General features: G+C 37.7%; 1 protein-coding gene across 2 annotated transcripts in view; it reads right to left on the reverse strand.

Moving 5' to 3' along the window:
• Positions 1 to 21,403, reverse strand: part of PDSS2 (decaprenyl diphosphate synthase subunit 2) — a 125,438-nt gene that overhangs the window by 55,903 nt on the left and 48,132 nt on the right. For both annotated transcript variants that reach the window (XM_061989826.1, XM_061989825.1), the window contains exon 2: positions 20,062 to 20,193. In XM_061989826.1, the coding sequence (XP_061845810.1) occupies positions 20,062 to 20,193 (132 nt within the window). The remainder of the gene's footprint in view (positions 1 to 20,061; positions 20,194 to 21,403) is intronic.

The raw sequence follows: 21,403 nt of genomic DNA on the forward strand, positions 1-21,403 counted from the left end.
TGTAAATAATGATGCAGATATTACATGAGAATACTGAATACTCTGAATAATGTATGCTGGCAATATAATTTATTGTCTCTACCTTGAATTTCTACAAGGAAATTTCCTAGCTCAAAAAATGTTGCATTCAACTTCAATTCCCTATTAAAATTTAATTTGCTACAAAGAGTTTATCTGAGAACTAAAGAATCAGGTACAAGTAAATGTGATCTGAATAGATTTGTTATCTGAAAACAATAGAATCAAAATCAGCATACAAACATTCTTTATAAATGTCATAGAATATTCAGAAACATATAATATTATATATGAGCAATATTTTCAATGCTGAAACAAGCTGAATCAGATAAATTCAACAACAACAAAAAGAATACTTTATGGAAACTATTCAAGAATATCTTGCTATGACCAGAAAGCCACAATTCCCCAGTTAAAAAACTAAGCTGGTTAAAAACAAAATGCCCAAAAATCTGGCTTAGACAAAGCCAAACCAGCTACAATTTCTTCCTTCTCTACCTCAAACAAATTGGAAAACCTATAGCAAGAAATGCAAATCAGAGAAAACTAGACAAGGAAGAAGAAAATTAAGGAATGAAAGGGAAAATGCATAGATGGACAGGGAACTGAGTAAAGGCAATTTTAAAAGGATATACTAAAAACCCTTCAAAACCAAGAACGATATTAACTGCACTGGTCCAATAGGTAAGGTTTAGCAGAAACATAACTACATAAAGGCAAGGGATTTTAGAAAGCCTGTTATAGTTTTAAGCAATATATTTACACAACCAGATACAAATATCATCTAGCCCCGTATCAAATAATAACACTACGGAACAGTAGCAGTGTTTAAGACTTTACAGTCAGTAAGTCCAGAGAACTTGCATTCAGGAGAGAAAGTAACAGAAAAGTAATCGCATAGTTGATAAACAGCAAAGAGAATGAGTTGTCCTCAATATACAGTCACCTGAGCTGGTTCAATAAATTTTACTCAAGTAAAAATATGCATTACAAAAAAAATCAATTAAAAGATCTTGGATAGAATTACAGAAACCAGACCATATAGATACAGGGCTAAGACTCTTTGCAAAGAAAATACTCAAGGTTTGGGAAAGAGTGGAAAGAGGATGAAGGAACAGATCATCCCAGATAAACAGCTAATATACAGGACACCACTGTGGTCAAAAAGGCTAACAGAACCCACCGATGATTTAAGGGTAGAATACAAGCAAAAGAAGTTTTTCTGTCAACTCTAGGTTTCTGATGGCAGTAAAAATCATTACTGCGGAAACTCATTGAATCTGAGAAACCAGGAACAAGTTGGGAAGAGTCATACTAAGAATCAGAACAAAGAAAACAGTCAAAGCAAGAAATTACATCTATTCAATGTAAGGACAAGGCTGATACTGATTTTGCCAACTGATTTTGTAATTTAAGGAAAGTTTAAGTGTCCACATTACAGAAAACAAATTCAAGAGAAGAAAATACTCAGAATATCAAGCAAAGATCCAGTAGCTTGAACCTAAGCAAATCAAGAAAAGAATAAGGTGAAGGCACTTTCCAAAGTCTATTATGAAGAGCAATGATGGATGCTCCAACAATGGCACAATTGAAGGTAATACCTGATGAAATCCCATTTAAGAACAGGTATTAAAGATGATTAAAGTTGGAGAAATCCTATGGCCTGTTTTGTATTGCAAGCCAATCTCACTATGAAGGTAAAGCCAAAGGAAGGTAACTTCTAAGAAAATAAACAGAGAAGTTAGATTTGGCAACAGATAATATTGGTCTCTATCTGAAATCTTGCTATTGGCTAGAAGATCATTTTCTTTTAAGGAAGTATAGATGCTTTCAGCAGTAAGATTTCCAAATGCATTTATTTCAGTCATCACCTTCGTGAGAAGCATCAAAACCAGAGACACTTTCCCCACTACAGTAACCTTTCATCCTCAGCATGGGAGCATCCAAAGCCACCAGCAGACTGGGAACCCGTGCTATTACCACAGGTATACTCTATCTCATTCTATCGCATGGCACATAGGAAAAAAAACATTTTGAAATTAAAATTAAGCATGTTCTGCAAGAGGAAACAACCCATATTCGGGATTCAGGTCCATCTTCATACATTCAGGTATCCATACCAGTAATGAATATATTTTGCGCTGTACTTATGTGGGAATACAGACAAGTATTCTCAACAAAGAACAGGAGATAAAGAAAAACAGAGACCATCCACAAAATTATTTTATGTATATAAGGGTGTGTATTTTACCTAAGTATACATATTTTCTTTAATTAGTTTTCCATATAACCATTAGGGGTTTCTGGTCATGCAAGTCACATTTATTAAAGGCAGCATGTCAAATAAGAGTTGACAATTACAGGCTATATCAATACACATTATGCCAGATGGTAATGAGCCATACACAAAGGGCCAGCCATCCAAAATAATCACACCATTTTCCACAGAAATGTTGAAGAGGTTATGGTTTATTACACAGTGCTCATTAGATATACAGTGGCAGCATTAGCAATTTTTCCTTCATTTGTGTCTCATTTAAGACTCTGCCCCCATAAGCCCATTCAAATTACTACACAAGGTTAAAATCATTATGGTCAGAGGGAAGAAAAAAAAATTAAGTTGTGTTTTTATTTCACAGTAATGTTGGATCAAAGGTCGCTGGAATCTATTATTCTCTCCACTATTATTTAACACAGGATACTAAAAAGAATGAAATTCACTGTCATTTGCCATGAAAAAAAGGTGGTCTATTTTAAATGAGCAAACTCTGTATTGATTAATAACACTATGTGAAAACAATGGTTAGGTTGTGACATGAAGTGACAAAAGTCATAAAGCTAAAAGTTGCAATGGAACTTTCAAGTTTTGGCTTTGAACTTTTTCAACTACTTTTCAATTTGCTGCTTTAAAAGCACAGAAATATTTGAGTGTCCATAAGGCAACTCATCCTTCCCAGCAGGTTGGAAAAAACAGTTGTCTCAACTAGAGTGCCATCCCTGAGAAAATGCATGTTAGATGATTTGAAGTACCTTTCTAACCAGCTGCATATGTTGATTTCCAGTTAGAGAATGACTGTTAGAGAGAGGTATTTTCCTGCCTTTTTGTGTGTACAGAAGGTATGTGGGTGAAAAGATGTAACAAGGCAAATGAGATAATTTGTCAGCACAAGCAAGGATGTATTTATCACTTAAAAACATGCAGATGTCCTCCCCAGCCCACGTGACAGACAGCATTGGGATGTCAAAAAGCTGTGAGAGAGGGAAGACTTGTGCACTGGATGTGCCACTTGACAACATGTCTGCAAAGAACCAGCTTTTCAGTCCAATCTCATTTTCTGAAGTATGCGGAGCATCACTGGGAAATCTGAGTCTCTCATCAGGCAGCCAGCCAGCTCACAAGGCCAGGGTATCCTTACATCTCCTTCCTAGGCCACTCCTGCTGAGCTATCCCATTGTTACAAAAAACGTTGAATTATTCATTCAGGCAGATGCCAAAAAAGTGAAAACAGTCAGTCTCCAGGTGATTAAAGGAGACAAGACAGGACACCTGGACTAAAGTTGGAACTCCACAAAGTTACTGGGAGGGAAACAACCTTACATACTTGGGCATTCCTGATCTAGGTGTCCTATATCCCTGTGTGAAGAGGATTTTTCTGAAAAGAAAGACAGAAGAGTACTGGGGATTTACATCCTTTCAGATACTTGAGGGAGCCAAAGCTGGACCTCCTGCACCCCCTGTGAATACTTAGTCATCAGCTAAAGAACACAGAGTAGTGTTAAGAGCACTGCTCCAGGTTGGGAATCCCACCCAGATAACTTCCTGGTTAAACGACCCAACAAATCTTATCCATGCTTTTCAATTGTTTGAAAGATAAAAAAGGATACTTAAGTTAACAGAGTCTTTAAAAAACACCCTTGCAAAATTAAAAATAATTCCATTAATTCCAGGTAATGCAAGTCTCTGATAACAGTACTCTGATAACTAAATATAGTAAACAGTTTTCTATTATCAACAATAATTTGCAACAAGTTCATTCTACTTCCTGCCATTTGTACAGTTTGTTACTGATGAAACTACTTACTCCAACAAGGTGGCATTTTTGCATGCAGTCACCAGCAAATATGAAACTTTTGCAATTTGAAACAAACACAAGACCCTGATTCATAAAAAAATCCAGGAAGCATCACGCTAAATTAATGGTCTAAGTAGAACATAGAAAACATTATAGAATCATAGAATGGTAGGGGTTGGAAGGGACCTTTAGAGATCATCTAGTCCAACCCCGCAGAAGTTTTACATAGTTATTTCCATTGGAAGTTCCCAGATAATTCAAAGTTTAAATTCTTTCATGTTAATTAAAAATGGAAGACCAGTGGCCAATTCCAAGAAAGCTGCTAACAAGCAAGCCCAATGCTGCACAACTACCAGTGGTTTAGAAACAACAGAACCCACCACTGTTTTCTTAAAACAGCAGTACTACATTTTTAAAAACTAAAGGTAAAAATAAGACATTTGAACCAGATGAGATGGAAGAAAGGCAAGTCAAAAGAAGAGTTTAAAATGAAGCTAGCATAAAGGTCTTATTTTTGGTTTACTGAAGAGAGCAAGTGTTAGGTATTGTAAACAGGAGTTTAAAAAAGATGATCAAAAGCTTTGTCAACAGCTGCTGTATCATGGCCTTGGATGGTAGAGGTGGGAAGGTAGGAAAGACCATAAGACTCAGGACCAAATAAGACATATTAATGAGAAATAAAAAGATGATATAGGAACTAAAGAGTTAATTTGTGAATTGGATGACAGTGCTGTCATCAGAGCAAAAATCAAAAGGAGCATGAGGAAGAAAATCACATATTTTGTTATGGAGATGACTAAGATTCCTTCCCTTACGATGGCAGCATGTGTCAGCCAAACTGCTTATGGAACAACCAGTCACCATTCAGGACTCCCATCCATCCAAGATTATTCAAGATTTGTCTCTACAGGTCCTCAACAAGGAGTATCTTCCAATTATACTTTGTGCATCTGTTCCATAACACATTTCACATAATGGTTTTAAAATCATTTTGACCACTGTACGTTTTATTTAACCAAAATGTTTAAATACTTGCAGTTAAACCAACTATAAGGATATGAAGGTCTCGTTTGCAGGTAAATGGAAGAAACAGGATATTAACAATTAATTTTATGACCATACTTTCTCTTACCTCATATTAGATGTTTCTCTGCACTCCAAGTCTTTGAGGAATTGCTATAATTTTATTTGCAATGACTGGGAGACAGTTTGAACCAACATAACAGAAATTCCCATTCCTGTGTACCGTCAACTATGCAGAGACCACCATCGTGACTTAACGCTCCAAATGTTTCTCTGAAATATCTCTGAAGAGTTTGTCTATAATTGTATTCAATGTAGCTGAAAGTTAAGATGCAGTAACCTTGACATTAAAGCTCTGCTACTAATGACACTTGAAATACACAGAACCTTTTTATGTGTGAGAAAAGAAGGTAACCTTTTTTATGCAGCGAAGAATGAACACCTGATAAATGAGCAGTCCTGTTAAGAGAAGATTGTTCATGTGTCTAACTGCACAGGAAAAAGGCATTAAAAAAAAAAAAAGCGAATCACCAGAATACAGTGTACCAGACAGAGTTGGGGTTTATTTTCCCTAACATATTTTAAATCATGCTTATATAAAGCATACTGTATATGCTGAAATACCAGTAAATACCTAACTCACAGAGGAAAAAAAAAATCTAATCAAAACATACATTGCTTGCACAACTACAGGTACCTCATACTGTCAAGAAAACATGTCCTGTTCTGAACAGCTGTAACTGCATTTATGTTAGTCAGCAATTAAAAGTATGGCTATCGCATTTGCTCTTCTCCTACTCCCCCCGAACCTTCAATGTTCAGAACTGGATAGGGACATTAATATCTTATATGAAAATGGTTTACCACAGCAATGTTTTCACTTTTCACAAAGCAGAAGTGTGCAGCAGATGGATATTGCCTGCCATGTAAAAGGAACAAGACTAATAGCTAAAGAGACGGCAGACTTCTCAGAGACCTTGTCCCTTACACCAGGTGTGTTGACAGAATTGCCAGCAGGGAAAGGATAATAAACCTTTTGGAGCAAGGCAAAGACTGCTGCTTCTGGGACCATATCAGCATAGAAACAAGCATTTGGTGCTGCTGATGTCTGCAAAGTTTTATCATTGTTATTATTAGTATACATTTTATGCAAATGGAGTACTGTGTGGTAGTGAGGAAAAAAAAAGTGTCTTTTGATGAAGAAAACTACTTACTATTATACTATTGGCATAATTTCCATCCATTTTTACCTTATTTACACCAGTTCTATATGGTTATCTGAAAATCTCATGGTTTCATTTTTTTGGTCCTTTCATCCCAGAAGGATTCAATTTACACATTCTAATACTGGATAAAATGACATCACCCAATTCAAGCAAGATTAACCCCAAGTGAGTGATGATGGAAAGACAGCTATAAGCTAATAAACCACCTTCAAGAACAAACTTAATTTCTGACTGCAGACAGTACTGTAGTTTTGCTAAAATTCAATATGCTGATTGGAACAGCACATGAATTTAGTTGAACTTTGTGTACTAGTTTTGCTGTAATAGTTTTGTATGCATGCTGCATGGGTATCAGAAGCCAGAATTAAACTTCAGCTACAATAGACTGAAGAGTAAACTTTCCACAGAATGCTGCTTTGTTGAAACATAACAATTGTTAAGAAAGAAATCAGAAATACTGTATGGTATCTGAAACTTTCCTATGGTTCTTCCTCTTCTGGAAATATTAGACGCATCATATATTTGGTTACATCCTCTCCTTCCACAACAATGTATACATTTATGTATACATTATGTATACAAGTCTTTGGGAAAATTAATGGTTATAACTGCAAATACTTTAGTGGACTTGAAGAGTTGTGCAATCAGGCTCCCAAAATCCCACATGCACAGGACATGCTCCATAATCACGCTGTCAGTGCAGATCACAAGTTTTCACTTGCTACAAACCCTAGAAAAAAAGCATAATCTTTCTGCTTTCTCTTTTGTCTATCAAAGCACCTTCTCAAACACAACATGGTTAGAATACATTGTTGCATTCATATTCTTGATCTTTATCCCTAATTCTCTAATTCCTTATTCCTGTTCTCAAATGACTGATCACTATTGTTATATGTATGTCCAGTAACTTAAACTCATCATGTCTACATTCAAGCTTGCTAGTCTTGCAATCCATCCATACCTGAAGTCTTTTATTAAGTAACAATTTAACTTATTTCTTAACCTAATAGACCAAGTGCAACATAACAAGGATTAATATTCTCCCTTATAATGCACTGAAAAAACACCTCGTGTGCATTCAAAATGTTTCTGCAAAGATGACTAATTTTTATTAGTCATTTCCATCAAGTTAATTCTTGCTATTGTTCCTTAGTAATTTCTTTTCCCTACTGTATCAAATAAAAAACCACTTTGCTTGTGAAGATGAAGATCTACCATATGAAGAGTCAATGTCTACTTAAAGGGATTCAGTCCAAAATTTTGCTTCTCCCATTCCAACTGTTACCCCTGAAGAAAATTCAGTTTTTGAAATAAAGAATTTTTGATTTGACAATTGTTTTCTAGATTTCAACTTAGAACCCATTCTCTCCACCTTCAGAAAGAAAACAAACACAATAACAAGCAAAAAAAAAATCCACAAAAAAGGTTCTTAGGCAATCTTCTCTTATCTCTCTTCCTGTTTTTCATGCCAAAGAAAATTTTACTACCTTGAACAATCCTGGCTATGGCACTACAACAAGTGGTAATGTATCTTTTTCTTTTATTTTCCTTACCTACCTGCTATCTCTATTTACTCACACCCCCAACTTTATATTGGAACATATTGCAAATAATTGAGCTTCTGTATCCTGCAGCACAATACCCTGTCTACACCACCTGCAATAATATGCTGCGTTAATAATTATTGTTTCATTTAGAAGCATTTCAGAGCTGTCAGATTCCATGTGAAAATCTACTGAGAGGCAAAGGCCAGATATCTGTCAAGTGATAAGAAACATTCATTCACTTTATGTATAATGTGATCAGGGTCCAGAACATGCTGTTATGAAGTGGAAGAGAATGGATGTGGTGTAGTCTTTACACTGTTTCATGAACCCTAAGCAAAATGAATACTTTCTCATCTAGGAGGGCATTGTTCACTAGCAGTCAGGCCTACTCTTGTTTACACTCAACCCCAAAACAGTCTGTTACCACCACAGAAACAACATATTCCCCATACATATCCAATATGCCAAAAATCACTCCATATTTTTCTGCACATATACTTGTCAAGTATAATGAAGACTTTCTCAATTTCTTCCGAGCTGATGAAAAATTTTGTAATATCTTCAGTTATGTTGTATCAAAGTAATGACTGAATCATAATAGGAGAATAAATTAATTGGTACAGTCAGCCTTGTAACACTTAACATCATATTGCTACAATTTTCTGTATATTGCAGAAATTTGTATTGAAACTGCATAATTGCATTGTAAAATTTGTCAAGGGAGAAGTTAGAAGGTTGTGCCTGGGAAGAGGACAGCTGGTACTTCAGCAGATGCGAAAGCATGGAAGGTATTTTGGGACTGTAGGACAAATAAATTACAAAGATACAGTTACTTAAGGACTTGCTGTGAAGCAATTGGTCATATTGACATCATAGTTCCTAGGGACAAACAGTCCCCAGAGCTGTTGTGTGCTTTCATCACAGCACTGGATTATGATTAGGTGATGACTGGAAATTTCTCTTCACAAGTAGTTTTTTTTCTAAGAAAATGTGAAAGTTCTGAAACAAACTTTTTGCAAGAGAAAGGTTTCACAAGCAAACCACCAAACAACAGCTCTGGCAAGGTGCCCTGCAGCATGCAGATGCCATGCCCCAGGAAGGTTGTGCTAGGTCTTCCTACTCACAGGTCATCTGGCCTTTCTTTGGAAAGCTCTTACCAAAGCAAAGGCTGGAGGACTGTTGCTCCCACAGCTGCTCGTGACCCCCTGCAGAATTTTGTCAGTGCTGCTCTGGTTTTGTATGCTATGCTGCACATTGTGGTAGTCCAGTACTCACTTCACAAGCAGTGGGAGGAGGAAGCTCCAGGAAAAGAGTGGACTGGACAGACAGGCAGCCAGCAGGCAGCTTTATGGTTTCCTCAAGGTAAGCCTACTGTGCTTTCCATGATACTGAAAATTACTTCCTTTTTTAAACAACAAAATAAAAGCCCTTTGTAATGCACATATTCAGTTTCCCTTGCTCATCTATCTAGCGTTAAACAGACTTATTTTGAACAAGATTTGAGTCCATATCTCTGTAGAGTCTTTGATTAGCTTTAGTGCAGTACCTTTAGATTTATTCTATGGCAAAAGGAGGGACCTTTTCTTATTCAACACATAATTGCTGTATTTGCATGTGCTGTGCATGTTGAAAACAAAAAAAAGTTAATGACGAAACACACTGGTTGTAATGAATTAGTAATATTGTTAGATTTGTATTTGGAGATGGTTTTTATTGTTGTGGGTGGAAGATGATCAATAGGAATATGTAATCGAGTTGTATGTGCTTTTCATCTCCTGAGACTCGTCTTGTAAATGAGATGAAGAATCTCACAGGATTTACCCTGGAGAACAAAAACTAAATAGAATAATTTAGAATAATTGTTTGGAGTTTCTCTCAGTAGAAGCTAAGGAAAATTTACCAAGGATTGGGAAAAAAAAATTATACATATCTTAAAGATTATAAAAGACAACATTGCTCATATTTTGAGATACTTTTCCCATTATCTTTCAAACAATTTTGTCAAGAGCATCATACTTTTTAATGTAGTCAGATATTGGGTATTTTAGGACTATGCATTCTCTCTACCAGTTAATTAGCTAAGCTTTCAAAGTACATGCTGGTTGGGATACTGCACCTTCATTGAAATCCAGCCTTACAGAAGACAGGAATAAGAATAGTATATCCCAAAGGAAATAATTTTTATGATAAAGAGTCCTAATGTGCCCCACTAAAGGTGAGGATTGATTGTTATGTCTATTGTTACTATAATTAGAAGTCAAACACCAATTAGCAGTTCCATTAATAAGATTAATCTCTGCAATATCTGCAGCTGAGACCCAGGGCTTGTGTGCAATAAGCCAGAGTGAATTTGAAGTACAACAGCTATTCTGCACTAACACTCTCAATTTTAATACTTACACCAGACAAAAGAAAAGCACCCTTCCTTCTTTGAGTTTTGAGTTCCTGTATACAGTATTGGTCTTACTACATCTTTCTCATTTCTAGCTTTTTATTTTGTTTAAATGTGTTCTATCATGATTAACATCATTGATGGGTGTAGGTGCAATGCAGCTTGAAGTCTCCCAAACTGTGGTTCACAGCCACTCCCTCTGCATTGCACCAGGTCAGGCTAAATTAAATTTACTCTTCTATTACTGGTAAACTCTGAGAAGCAGTAATGGAAAAAGAAAAGAAAAATAAAACTTCTTACAAATATGGAAGTAGCCTTCACATGACAGAAGTCCATGATAAAGTTAGGCATCATTTATTTACTTCAAAATATGAAAGTAAGAGTCAAATCCAAACTCTCAAGTCAATACACTATACAGTTCCAATTACAGAAACTGAGATAAAGGAAAAGTCTGAAGATGAGGTGAAAAGTCACATTCTCATGCTCTTTGATTTTTGTAGGTACTAAAATTTGTGTGGTCATTCTTTGATTTTACTTCACCTGAATGTTATCTTTTACAATGACTCTCAAAGAGAATTTATCAGTGATAAACCCTCACCATGCAAGACAGAAAGAAGGCTTTTTTAAAACTTAGTAGCGAACAAGTCAAGGCAATCTCCAAGTGTCACTTACATTGTAACAATACAATTACTCTCACCTTCAACAAAATTTACCCATGGCTTATCAACATTAAGCCAACAGGCTTATTAGCTTTCACTTAAAAATCATTTAAACAATTATTAAAAATTACAAACATCTTTAGGTTTGTCTACAGTAGAAAGAATCTGCTGGCAAAACTTAACTGCTGAGGTGAGAAAATGAAGATAATGTTTGCACAGTAAAGACCTCCTTTGTCAGAGTAACATTTACCTGTTTTTAAACCAGAAGGTAGACCTTTGCTACCTTAGTCATCTACTCCAATTGGAGATGAATCTTCTGAGAAGACAGCAGCATTATCATCTCTCAGCTGTTTGTTCAAATTCACAAGGACAGGTCAGAGGCTATTTGTCAAGAAGTAGAGCTCTCAAAGAGTGCAGTGCCCAAGGTGCACATCCTCCTCGTGGATTTATTCTCTTCAGAGAACCACAGAATCTTAAGGGTTGGAAGGGACCTCAAAAGATCATCTAGTCCAACCCCCTTTCCAGGGCAGGACCACCTAGAGTAGGTCACACAGGAACTCATCCAGGTGGGTTTTGAACATCTCCAGAGAAGGAGATTCCACAACCCATCTTGATGTAGAGCTTTATAGTGACATGTATTAATAAATCTTATACTAACATCGCAACAGTATAAAGCTTATTTTTCAGACTGGACAAAATTCACACACAAGCTGTAAAAAGGTCGTGCTTATCCCCCTACACAATACCTCCGGGGTCCTCCAACTTCCTTGAAGGCAGAAACTGGTTAGGTGAGGGGCCAAGTTGCACAAAGATCAGGGGTGAGAAAGACTCAGGACTCATCAGCCTTCATCTCCCAAGGCCCCAAAGACCATCAGCGACTATCACCTGGAGACATCACGCAAATGAAAGGAAGAGAAGACCTAATTTATGTGTGAAATCGGGGACAGGTTGTGTCTTTGTATAGGTGGAAAATGTTATCATATGATTTTGTGAAGAATGTGAAGAGTCCTCCCTACCGAGAGGATGGAGCAGTAGAAACAATGTGTGACAAACTGACTGCAACACCCATTCCCCGTCCCCCTGGGCCATTGAAGGGGAGGAGGTAGAGAAACTGGGAGCAAAATTGGGCCCAGGAAAAAAGGAGAGGTGGGAGGATTAAGATTTGCTTGTATTTCTCATTATCCTACTGCAATTTGATTGGTAACAAATTCAATTGTTTTTTTTTCCCAAGTTGAATCTGTTTTGCCCATGACCATAATTGGTGAGTGATCTCTCACCTTCCTCGTCTCAATCCACAGGCCTTTCGCTCTGTTTTCTCCTCTCCATTCCACTGGAGGGAGGAGTGGGCAGCTGCATGCTGCTTTTCTGCTGTCTGGGCTTTAAAATCACAACACCTTTACAGACTGATGTGTCCAAGAACCATCATTCACATAGCATCAATTCCCTCAAGGCAGCCTGATTGCCTTTCATGCATAGAGCAATTAAAGACTGCTCTAACAAGCACAGTATCACCTCTGTTACAGCTGCCATGCCATGGGTTTTGGAGAAAGAACAGATAGAGCTGCAGATGGCAAGCTGTCACCTATGAGAAATAGAAGAGTTTCCTAGTGTCCCCACTAATACACAAGGATGTGCCACCCAAAGCTGTTAAGACAGACAAGACCTTTATGTTTGGGTTCTCAAAATAGTCCTTGTCACAATCCATGTTACTAATTCTGAAAATCTTGGGACAGAAAGTTCTTTGCATATTTCAGCTCTCAAATGACTTTAAGGACACCTAAGAGGCTAGATTATGCCAACATCCCTATGGCTTCTTGTGAGCTACATATTCATGAATGTACACCATCTACAATATTAATACCCTCATGCTCTGTGTTTAAAGGCAGGGGATAGAAAGTTCACTCATCTGTTTAAAACACATTTTGATTATCACCTTGTAAAGAAGACTATGTTCTTGAAAGATCTGACCTTCAGGAAGAAAAATTGATGGGTCTGACTTCGTTTGCTCTGTTTTGAGCAGGAGGTTGGCCTACAGACCTCCTGAGAGCCCTTCCAACTTGAATTTTCCTATGAACCTAGATTTAATATCAGCAGCATCTGGTTTACCCTGAAAGGAGAGTAATCATAGAATCCTAAAATTGTTACATTTGGAAAAGACCTTTAAGATCATCAAGTCCAATCACTAATCTAACAGTGTCAAGCCCGTCACTAAACTAAACCATATCCCTCAGCACTTCATCTATGTGTATTTTAAAGATTTCTAGGGATAGTGACTCTGCACCTCCCTGGGCAGTCTGTTCCAATGCTTTGTAACCCTCTTGGTAAAATAGGTTCTTCCTAATGTCTGACCTAACCCTCCTCTGGCACAACTTGAACCCATTTCCCCTTGTCCTATCTTTCATTACTGGAGAAATGGACACAAATCTCCCCTCTCCCCATTACAACACTCCTTCAGGTACCTGGAGAGAATGATCATGGCTCTTCTCAACCTCCTCTTCTCTAAGCATCCCCAGCTCCCTCAGCCACTCCTCATCAGATTAATTCTCCAGACCCTTCACCAGCTTTGTTGCCCATCTCTGGGCACACTCCAACATCTCAACATCCTTGGTGTAGCGAGTAGCCCAGAATTGGACCCAGCACTCAAGGTGCAAACTCACCACTGCCAAGTACAAGAGGACAAACACTTCCTTGGTCCTCCTGGTCACACTATTCCTGATACAAGCCAGGATACCATTGGTCTTCTTGACCACCTGGGCACACTGCTGGCTCATGTTCAGCCAGCTGTCAATTAACACCCCCAGGTCCTTTCCTGACAGACAGCTTTCCAACCACTCTGCCTCAAGCCTGTAGCATTGCCTGGAGTTGTTGTGGCCCAAGGGCAGGACCCGGCACTTGGCCTTATGTAATTGGCCTCAGACCATTGTTCCTGTCTGTCCAAGTCCCTCTGAAGACCCTTCCTGTCCTCAAGATGGTCTATGCACTTGCCTAACTTCATGTCATCACTAAACTTAATAAAGATGCACTGAATCCTTTCATCTAGGTCATTGATAAAGATGTTAAACAAAATGGGCGCCAGCACTGAGTCCTGGGTAACACCACTTGTGACTGACCATCAACTGGAGTTAACTCCATTTCCCACCACTCTCTGGGCCTGGCCACCCAGCCAGTTTTCCACTCATCTCAGAGTAGGTCCATCCAAGCCATGGGTAGCCAGTTTCTCCAGGAGGATGCTCTGGGAGACTGTGTCAAAGGCCTTACTAAAGTCCAGGAAGACCACATCCACAGTCTTTCCCTCAACTACTAAGAGGGTTATCTTGTCATAGAGGGAGGTCAGTTTGGTCAAGCAGGACTTGTCCTTCATAAAGCAAAGTTGGCTGGGCCAGAACCCTTGGTTGCCCCTGTGTGTGGGATGGCTCTCGGGATAATCTCTTCCATAACTTTCCCTGGCACCAAGGTCAGCCTGACAGGGCTGTAGTTCCCAGGATCCTCCTTCTGGCCCTTCTTGTAAATGGGGTTCACATTTGCCATCCTCCAGTCCTCTGGCACGTCCCCAGTGAGCCAGGACTGCTGGTAGATCATGGAGAGTGGCTCGGCAAGCACTTCCATCAGCTCCCTCAGTATCCTTGAGTAGGTCCCATTCTGCCCCATGGACTTGTCTGAGTCAAGATGGAGCAGCAGGTCACACACTATTTCCCCTTGGACTAAGGGAGCTTCATTCTGTCCCCTGTCCCTGTCTTACAGCTCAGGTGGACGCGTGCCCAGAGAACATTTGGTTTTACTATTTAAGACTGAGGCAAATAAGGTATTAAGTACTTCAGCTTTTTATTCATTCTTGGTCACTAAGTTTCCCCCTTCATCCACTAAAGGATGAAGATTCCCTTTAGCCCTCCTTTTGTTCCTGATTCATTTTTCTTACTGTGTTTTATGGTATTGGCCAGTGTAAGTAATGGAAGGTTGAACTTTTTCTGAAGATGATGTAAAGCTCTTTGGAATCCAGAGGAAGGAAGTTAAGTTAAAGCAAAGTTTTGTTTTCCGATCTAGCAAATAAAATCTAGGAATATCCTAGATGGAACTGTCAAAGGACAGGGCAACATGTGCTCTGTCCTCAGGGTCCTTTGCATGAAGCCCACCCTCTCTTGACCTCTTTACAACTGAAGAAACTTCAATAGCAAAAACAAACAACAGATGAATGAACCCTCTGGTTAATATCTGGTATTTCCTGGAGACTTTTAAGTTGCAAATAATTTTTTTTTTTAAAGAAGGTGAGAACAAGATGACCTTGGCACAACCACAGCGACAAAGAGCGTGCAAAATCAGACTGTGTGACCTGTGTGTGTGCCTACATCTTCACAAAAGGGTAGTCAGAGCATTTAATGAGAATTACTACTGGAACCTGACACGGAAAGGATCCACCAGCATAACATGGAGTTAGCATCTACTGCTAACTTTCCCTTAAATTGGGCTTTCATCATAAGCAGCATCAATCTGGTTCCAAAATTATCAGTAAAGCACCAAGTAAAAGAAGTGTACGTTCATGATTACTGTCACTACAGTATTACCACCACTCTTTCAAGCAGCAGGAAGAACTCCGAGACATGTTTATCTAGTGAGTACCTCCTACTGACATGTTCATCTTGCAAAATATGAATTCCTGTAGCTTTAAAGGCCAGAGCATCATTCTGAGGGAGAAGAGATAGGGATAGAGCCCAGTACTGCTAGTACCAATCCAGCAATCTGTTTGCTAGATTTATCACATTCCAGTACAGATGTATTTTCTACATTCTACTCTACATACACGTAGATACACACTTGCTGAGTTTGGTAGAATAAAAAGGTCTTTGCTTGTCAATAACCATAGGAACCACCAGTTCAGCAGTGGTTCCTGTCATGCACTGTCAGGTTTGACTGAAAAAAGATATATTTTTTTAACATTTCTGACAAGCACACAAGTAAATTTGGAAAGCTGATTGAATGGACGTCAATGCTAAAGGGTATATTTCAAACTGGCACTACTGTCAAAAAAAAAAAAAGAAAAACATGGGACAGAAAAGAAAATAACCTGCTGTATTAGAGCCAAGGACACTGAGGCCTCAAGAGATGTCGTAAGTTTGTTCTTGCATTTTAAGCTGCAATACAGAAGTTATGTGAGGAATTCATTACTCTATATATAAAGCCAAGTAAGATTCCTCAGTCCTCAGCCAGTAGTGTCTGTCAGTGCTAGACATGATCAGAAAAAGATATCACTCTGGGTATTTAGTGGGAAGATCCAAGTCAGTCTTGGTGTCTTCAACTGTAAGAATCTAGCTCCAACTACGAAGCATAAAACTGTAAGTGTTCAGAAACCATATGATCCTGGAGCTTCAATTAAAAACCCCACTTTTAGCAGCAAAGAACAGCAAGCTGCCTATTTGCCTATACATGTGAGTTTTGCTCTGAAAGAAGGCAACAGAGAGGGGTGTCAGATTAGTATAATCACCAGTTTGGAAATGGGTCTCAAAACTCTTATGAAGCTCTAGGCTCCTATGTCACATCTAAGGTGTACTCTGATACGGTTAATTGCTTAGATTCTGCCTAAACCTAAATGTGAGCTCTGCCTTCTCTTTGGCACAAGAGTAGGAAGGAGTTTCAAGGGAATACAGGATGCACGCTTTGCTTGAGTACAAGTGGTGACATCAACTCTTACACTGTATTGCTTGCATACCCTGTACTGAGCACTGCACTTCATCATTACATTTGCAATGCTTCTGTAGCCAAGGACATATTTTCCTAAAGGCTAAGAGACCAGCAGGAAGTTTCAACTTCAGGAAATCTGTCCAGCAGCTGAAACAGAGCTGTGTATCACGCTACTACTTCTCTTCATGCTCTTTTGGGATCACTGGTGCTGAGCTGTAAGTAAAGGCATGCTCTTTTCTCCACCAATAAAGTCAGGTTGCTGCCAATATGACAGGGAGGTGGCTACACAGAGCAAAGCATGCCAAGCAGGCTTTTATAACACTTCTTCCTTTTATCCTCAGCACGGCTCATAAGGCAAACAGCAGTTACCATGATATCCCTGTCTAGGACCCGCCCCGTCCTCAGCTTAATGCGAGCAGATCACGTCTCCTGCAAATTATGAAGTGCTAAAGCTGGAGGCAATGCTGGCCAGAGGCAGCACCATATAACTACACCAGCCCTGTTCCTGTAACTACCTACATTGTAATCCTCATTATTCGGGAAAAGATTGCTCTCTGGTAGCAGGCATCAGTTTTGTTCCATTGTGTACCAGTAAAAAACAGATGCCAGCTAAGCAGCTAGCTAATCTATTTTTATACATTTAGGTCAATTGTCCCATGAACTGACATATCTAGAGATCAGGAGAATAGGATTAAAAAAAAAAAAAGGCTCTCTGTGTCTTTGTGTTTTAATTATAGTTATTGTATTGCTTGGTTATATTGTGATTCAAGAATATGAAAAAGGGAGGTTACGCAGAACATGCCAAATTCCAGGATGACAAAGTCCACTATGTTTTTTTGTGGTTTTCTAAGTGAAATAATTATCATACTGTTACATCTTCCTGGTCACAGATTGTGTATTTAGTGTAGTACCAGATACAGCAGACTGATGTAACCCGGCTATCCACTGTGGATTGGATATTTAAAGTGAGCACAAGAGCTGGTTCCAACACTAACAGCGAGAAAAGAAATACTGGGCTGGTGCAATCGCTGACAAGTACTGGAACAACTTAGCTCATGCTCAGATTTCAGAAATGCAATTAATTAATCACTACTAAGTACCCTAAAATCAAGTGAGCCATATCCCAGCTAATAGTCCACAATATAATGTTCACAGCACGTATCAGGCAACGAAGATGCTTATTACAATGCCAGAAATAATATTTCCAGCAAAATTCTACATATACAGATGAAATAATTATATGGCATAGCAACAAAAAGAGCTGTATAGTTTACAGCTGAGCTGAAAATCTGTAAGAATCTATTTCCAAAAAATACTTTCCAAAGCTGGAGACGTATCTAAACAATAAAGGATTAAGCATATTTCTTCTCTTCATATCACTGAGGGATACATTATGTCTTTGATATGTATGTCTAATATAAACACCATATATAATTACAATGTAACCAAGATAGCAGGCAAAAATGTACAAATGGAAAACAATGTCCTTTTGTTCTTCTTCAGGAGAAAGCAGTTTGTAAAACACTTTGTAATACATAAAACAATCACAAAAGCCCTTTAAGATCACAATTTTTCAAGCTGTCTCTTCTCTAAGCTTTATACAATGGAGAAATCAAAATCAGAAATTACACACAATATAGTGAGTATTTTGAAACATTCCTTAAACAAAGAAAGAAGTCCAAAGTCAAAGTCAAAGCCCATAGTGACTTCAGTGGAGGACAAGAACTGGCCACTGGAGCACAAAATTAAATACCCTATTGGCATTCTCCTAGTGCACGTCAGTTTGCCTGCATTTACACCATGCTACAGACTTACAATGTCATTGAAAATCCATTTAAATTAACAACTCCACAGTTATCATTTTTTAGACAGTAATGAACCTTAGGTGAACCTGTGTGGGAGTATTCAAAACTGCTTCATTTTTGGAGTACCATTGTAACTCTGAACTAGACATTATAATGGCTATTGACTTGCTTAAACTTAGATTATTAGGCTAGATTTTCAGCTGGTTGAACTGGCATAGTTCCAATGATGTCCATTTACACCAAATGGCTCATTATTAATTCAAGGTCTTATTGGCTCCTTAATGAATAGTTCCACTAGTCACCTTCCCAATGGCAGCTTTAAACACTCAAACATTACCTCCATGGTCAAAACCATACTCAAGAACTTCATTATCAAAAAAATAATGCTTTTTCTCTCCTTTCATCATGCATACTTAAGGTAAACTTTTAAAATCATTTACAAAACAAACTAAAATACCTCCTGTGCCATAATTAACTGACTAGAACTATGTTCTCATACAGCATCATTTGCATATAAGTATAAAAATTTAACAATCTTAAGAGGACGTTAAGGATGAAACAAAATAAGGATGGAATTAAGCCACTAAAGGGACAATATCACCCTTCACAATAAGCCTCTTTGATAACCTTGTCTTTTTTTTTCTTACTTATTATTTCTGTTTGTACTTATTCATACATATTTTCCTTCTCTGTTATTTTAAGATACTACATATGTTTTAACATTTTACTTTGGTCTTTTCAATTTTACAATGTTATCTCTGCACTTCAAAATCAAATCAGGATACAAACACGTCAGTTTGTGCATCTTCATTTATTACATCACAGTGGTTAGACACACAATTAACTGAAAATACAACAGTCTGTTCCCTCAGCCAAGCAATACTCACAATTTATCAAAAAGATTTAAAACCTTCAAATTTTACAATTTTTCAACCAGATCTCACATATTAATTCAGTGGAACAGTTAACTGTCAAATATACAATGGACAGTAATCACTATTTTTGATTGTTGTTACTAGTATTAACTAATTTTGTTTAAATACTTAAAAAAAAAAAAAAAAAAAGGAACTTGACGGAGCTGAAATATCTCATTGAGAGCCTGAGAAAACTTAATGATGGCTCAGTAATTCTGCTGTGACACGTGGGAGGCAGAAAGTTTATTCCACACTGCTGTTTTATGGGAAAGTACTCTTCATAGAGACTTCAGCAAAACATCAGTGCTCAGGGAAACCAAGCGGTATTCCACAAGATCGGCAGACTGACTTCGAAATTTGAAGTAGGTGTAGCCAAGTAACAGTTGAGTAACTCAAAATGAAAATGTTCTACTAAAAATATTTTCCAGCATCTTTACTGTTTTGATTATGAGTACCACTTAATGTGAACTTTCAAATAACTATCTTGATGCAAATGCTTTAAAATTGTTTGTGCTACAATTAAGATACATTCTATAAGAGCTATAGAAAGAGTAGGAAATAGTTTTCACCATGGAAAGCTTAAGTAAATACCAAGGAATGAAGTTTTGTGATTAGGTAAGTATTGATTTTCCTTAACAGCTGAGTAGGTCACTTAGGATGCTTTGATCCTACCATGAAACTGACTATCAAATGTACCTTGGCATATATTGCTAAAGAAAATTACTACATACCTGGAGTAAATTCCACTGACCATGTTGTGCTGGAAAGAGAGTTCTGCCGTGCTGGGTCCAGCAGCTTTGGAAACAAGCAATACAACCAAACCTCGCATCTGTAAATTATTTCGGCTATCACACACAAAGCCCCTGCAAAACAGAAAGGGGGTGGGGGAAAAAAAGCATGTTTTCATAATCCGTTTTCACTGATCATACCAAAGTGGAAAGGAATACTCATATCTCAGGATGCCATCATTTCATCAAGTCCTTAATATTTACATTTGCATGGAAATAAGCTGCAATTATTATGATATTTTGTCATCTTTTATCCGACATGTACAATGAAATACTACTATTGCAGAGAAAATCAAGTATTCAGGATTAAATCTTGTTTATTTTCAAGGAGCAGCATATGTCCTGCATTTCACGTCAAGTCATGAAAGGAGTATTTTGGAATAATTCAATGTGATCTACTGTAACAGGAACATAAGAGCTTTCAATTTGTTGTCTGAAGTACAAAAAAAGCCAAAAAAAAGTCTCGTACTTCAAGAGAAGAAAAGGAAAGGAAGAAAAGTACAAGCAAAAATCTATAACCTGCTGAAAGAAAACTGTTTAGATCAGAGTGGTTAAGACCAGACTGAGCAATACATACAACATGTCTAAGTATATTAGGACTAGACTTTGCAGAAACTGATGAAAGATGTAAAATAAAAGTCAGATATAAATGAAGTAGAGATGAGCCATCAACAAAAGAACTCTTTCAAATGCTGCACCTTTAGATTTGGGGTCAGAGGAGAAGTGCCCCCAAAAACACATCTGTTGAAGGCAATTCTAAATGACTATCTAGATACATCAACTTAGAAATTAACTTCTTGTAAAGCAGCTCAGCTTTCTTTTTTGACTGCAATGTCTCCAATTGTACTCTTCCTGTTCTTAGCAAGCTGTTTTCTATTCTACTCCTTATGTTCATCAGTAAGAATAAATAGCTGGAAGAAAGGATAATATGTCCCAGATGCTATTAAAGTCATAAACCAGTTTCCAATAAATAAGAGCCAATATCTTTAGATACCATCTAAATATTTGTGTAAATCACATAAAGAATTACATTGCAGATTACTAAGCACTTCAACTCATTTTATTCTATAGTGTAATTTTAGCCCTAATCACTGAAGGAAATAAAAACAGAACAGTCTTTAAAACATCTGAATGAAAAATTAAGATAATGATTTTGCAAGTATGTTTGAAGAAAGAAAACACTGGATGCCATCCAAAGATTAATTTGGATTTTTTCATTACATTTACACTATTTCACAACACAAGAATATCTTCAGTACACTACTTCATTTACATGGACATGAAA

The sequence above is a fragment of the Colius striatus genome, chromosome 2 (genome assembly GCF_028858725.1).
Source record: "Colius striatus isolate bColStr4 chromosome 2, bColStr4.1.hap1, whole genome shotgun sequence".
In the NCBI taxonomy this organism is placed as follows: domain Eukaryota; kingdom Metazoa; phylum Chordata; class Aves; order Coliiformes; family Coliidae; genus Colius; species Colius striatus.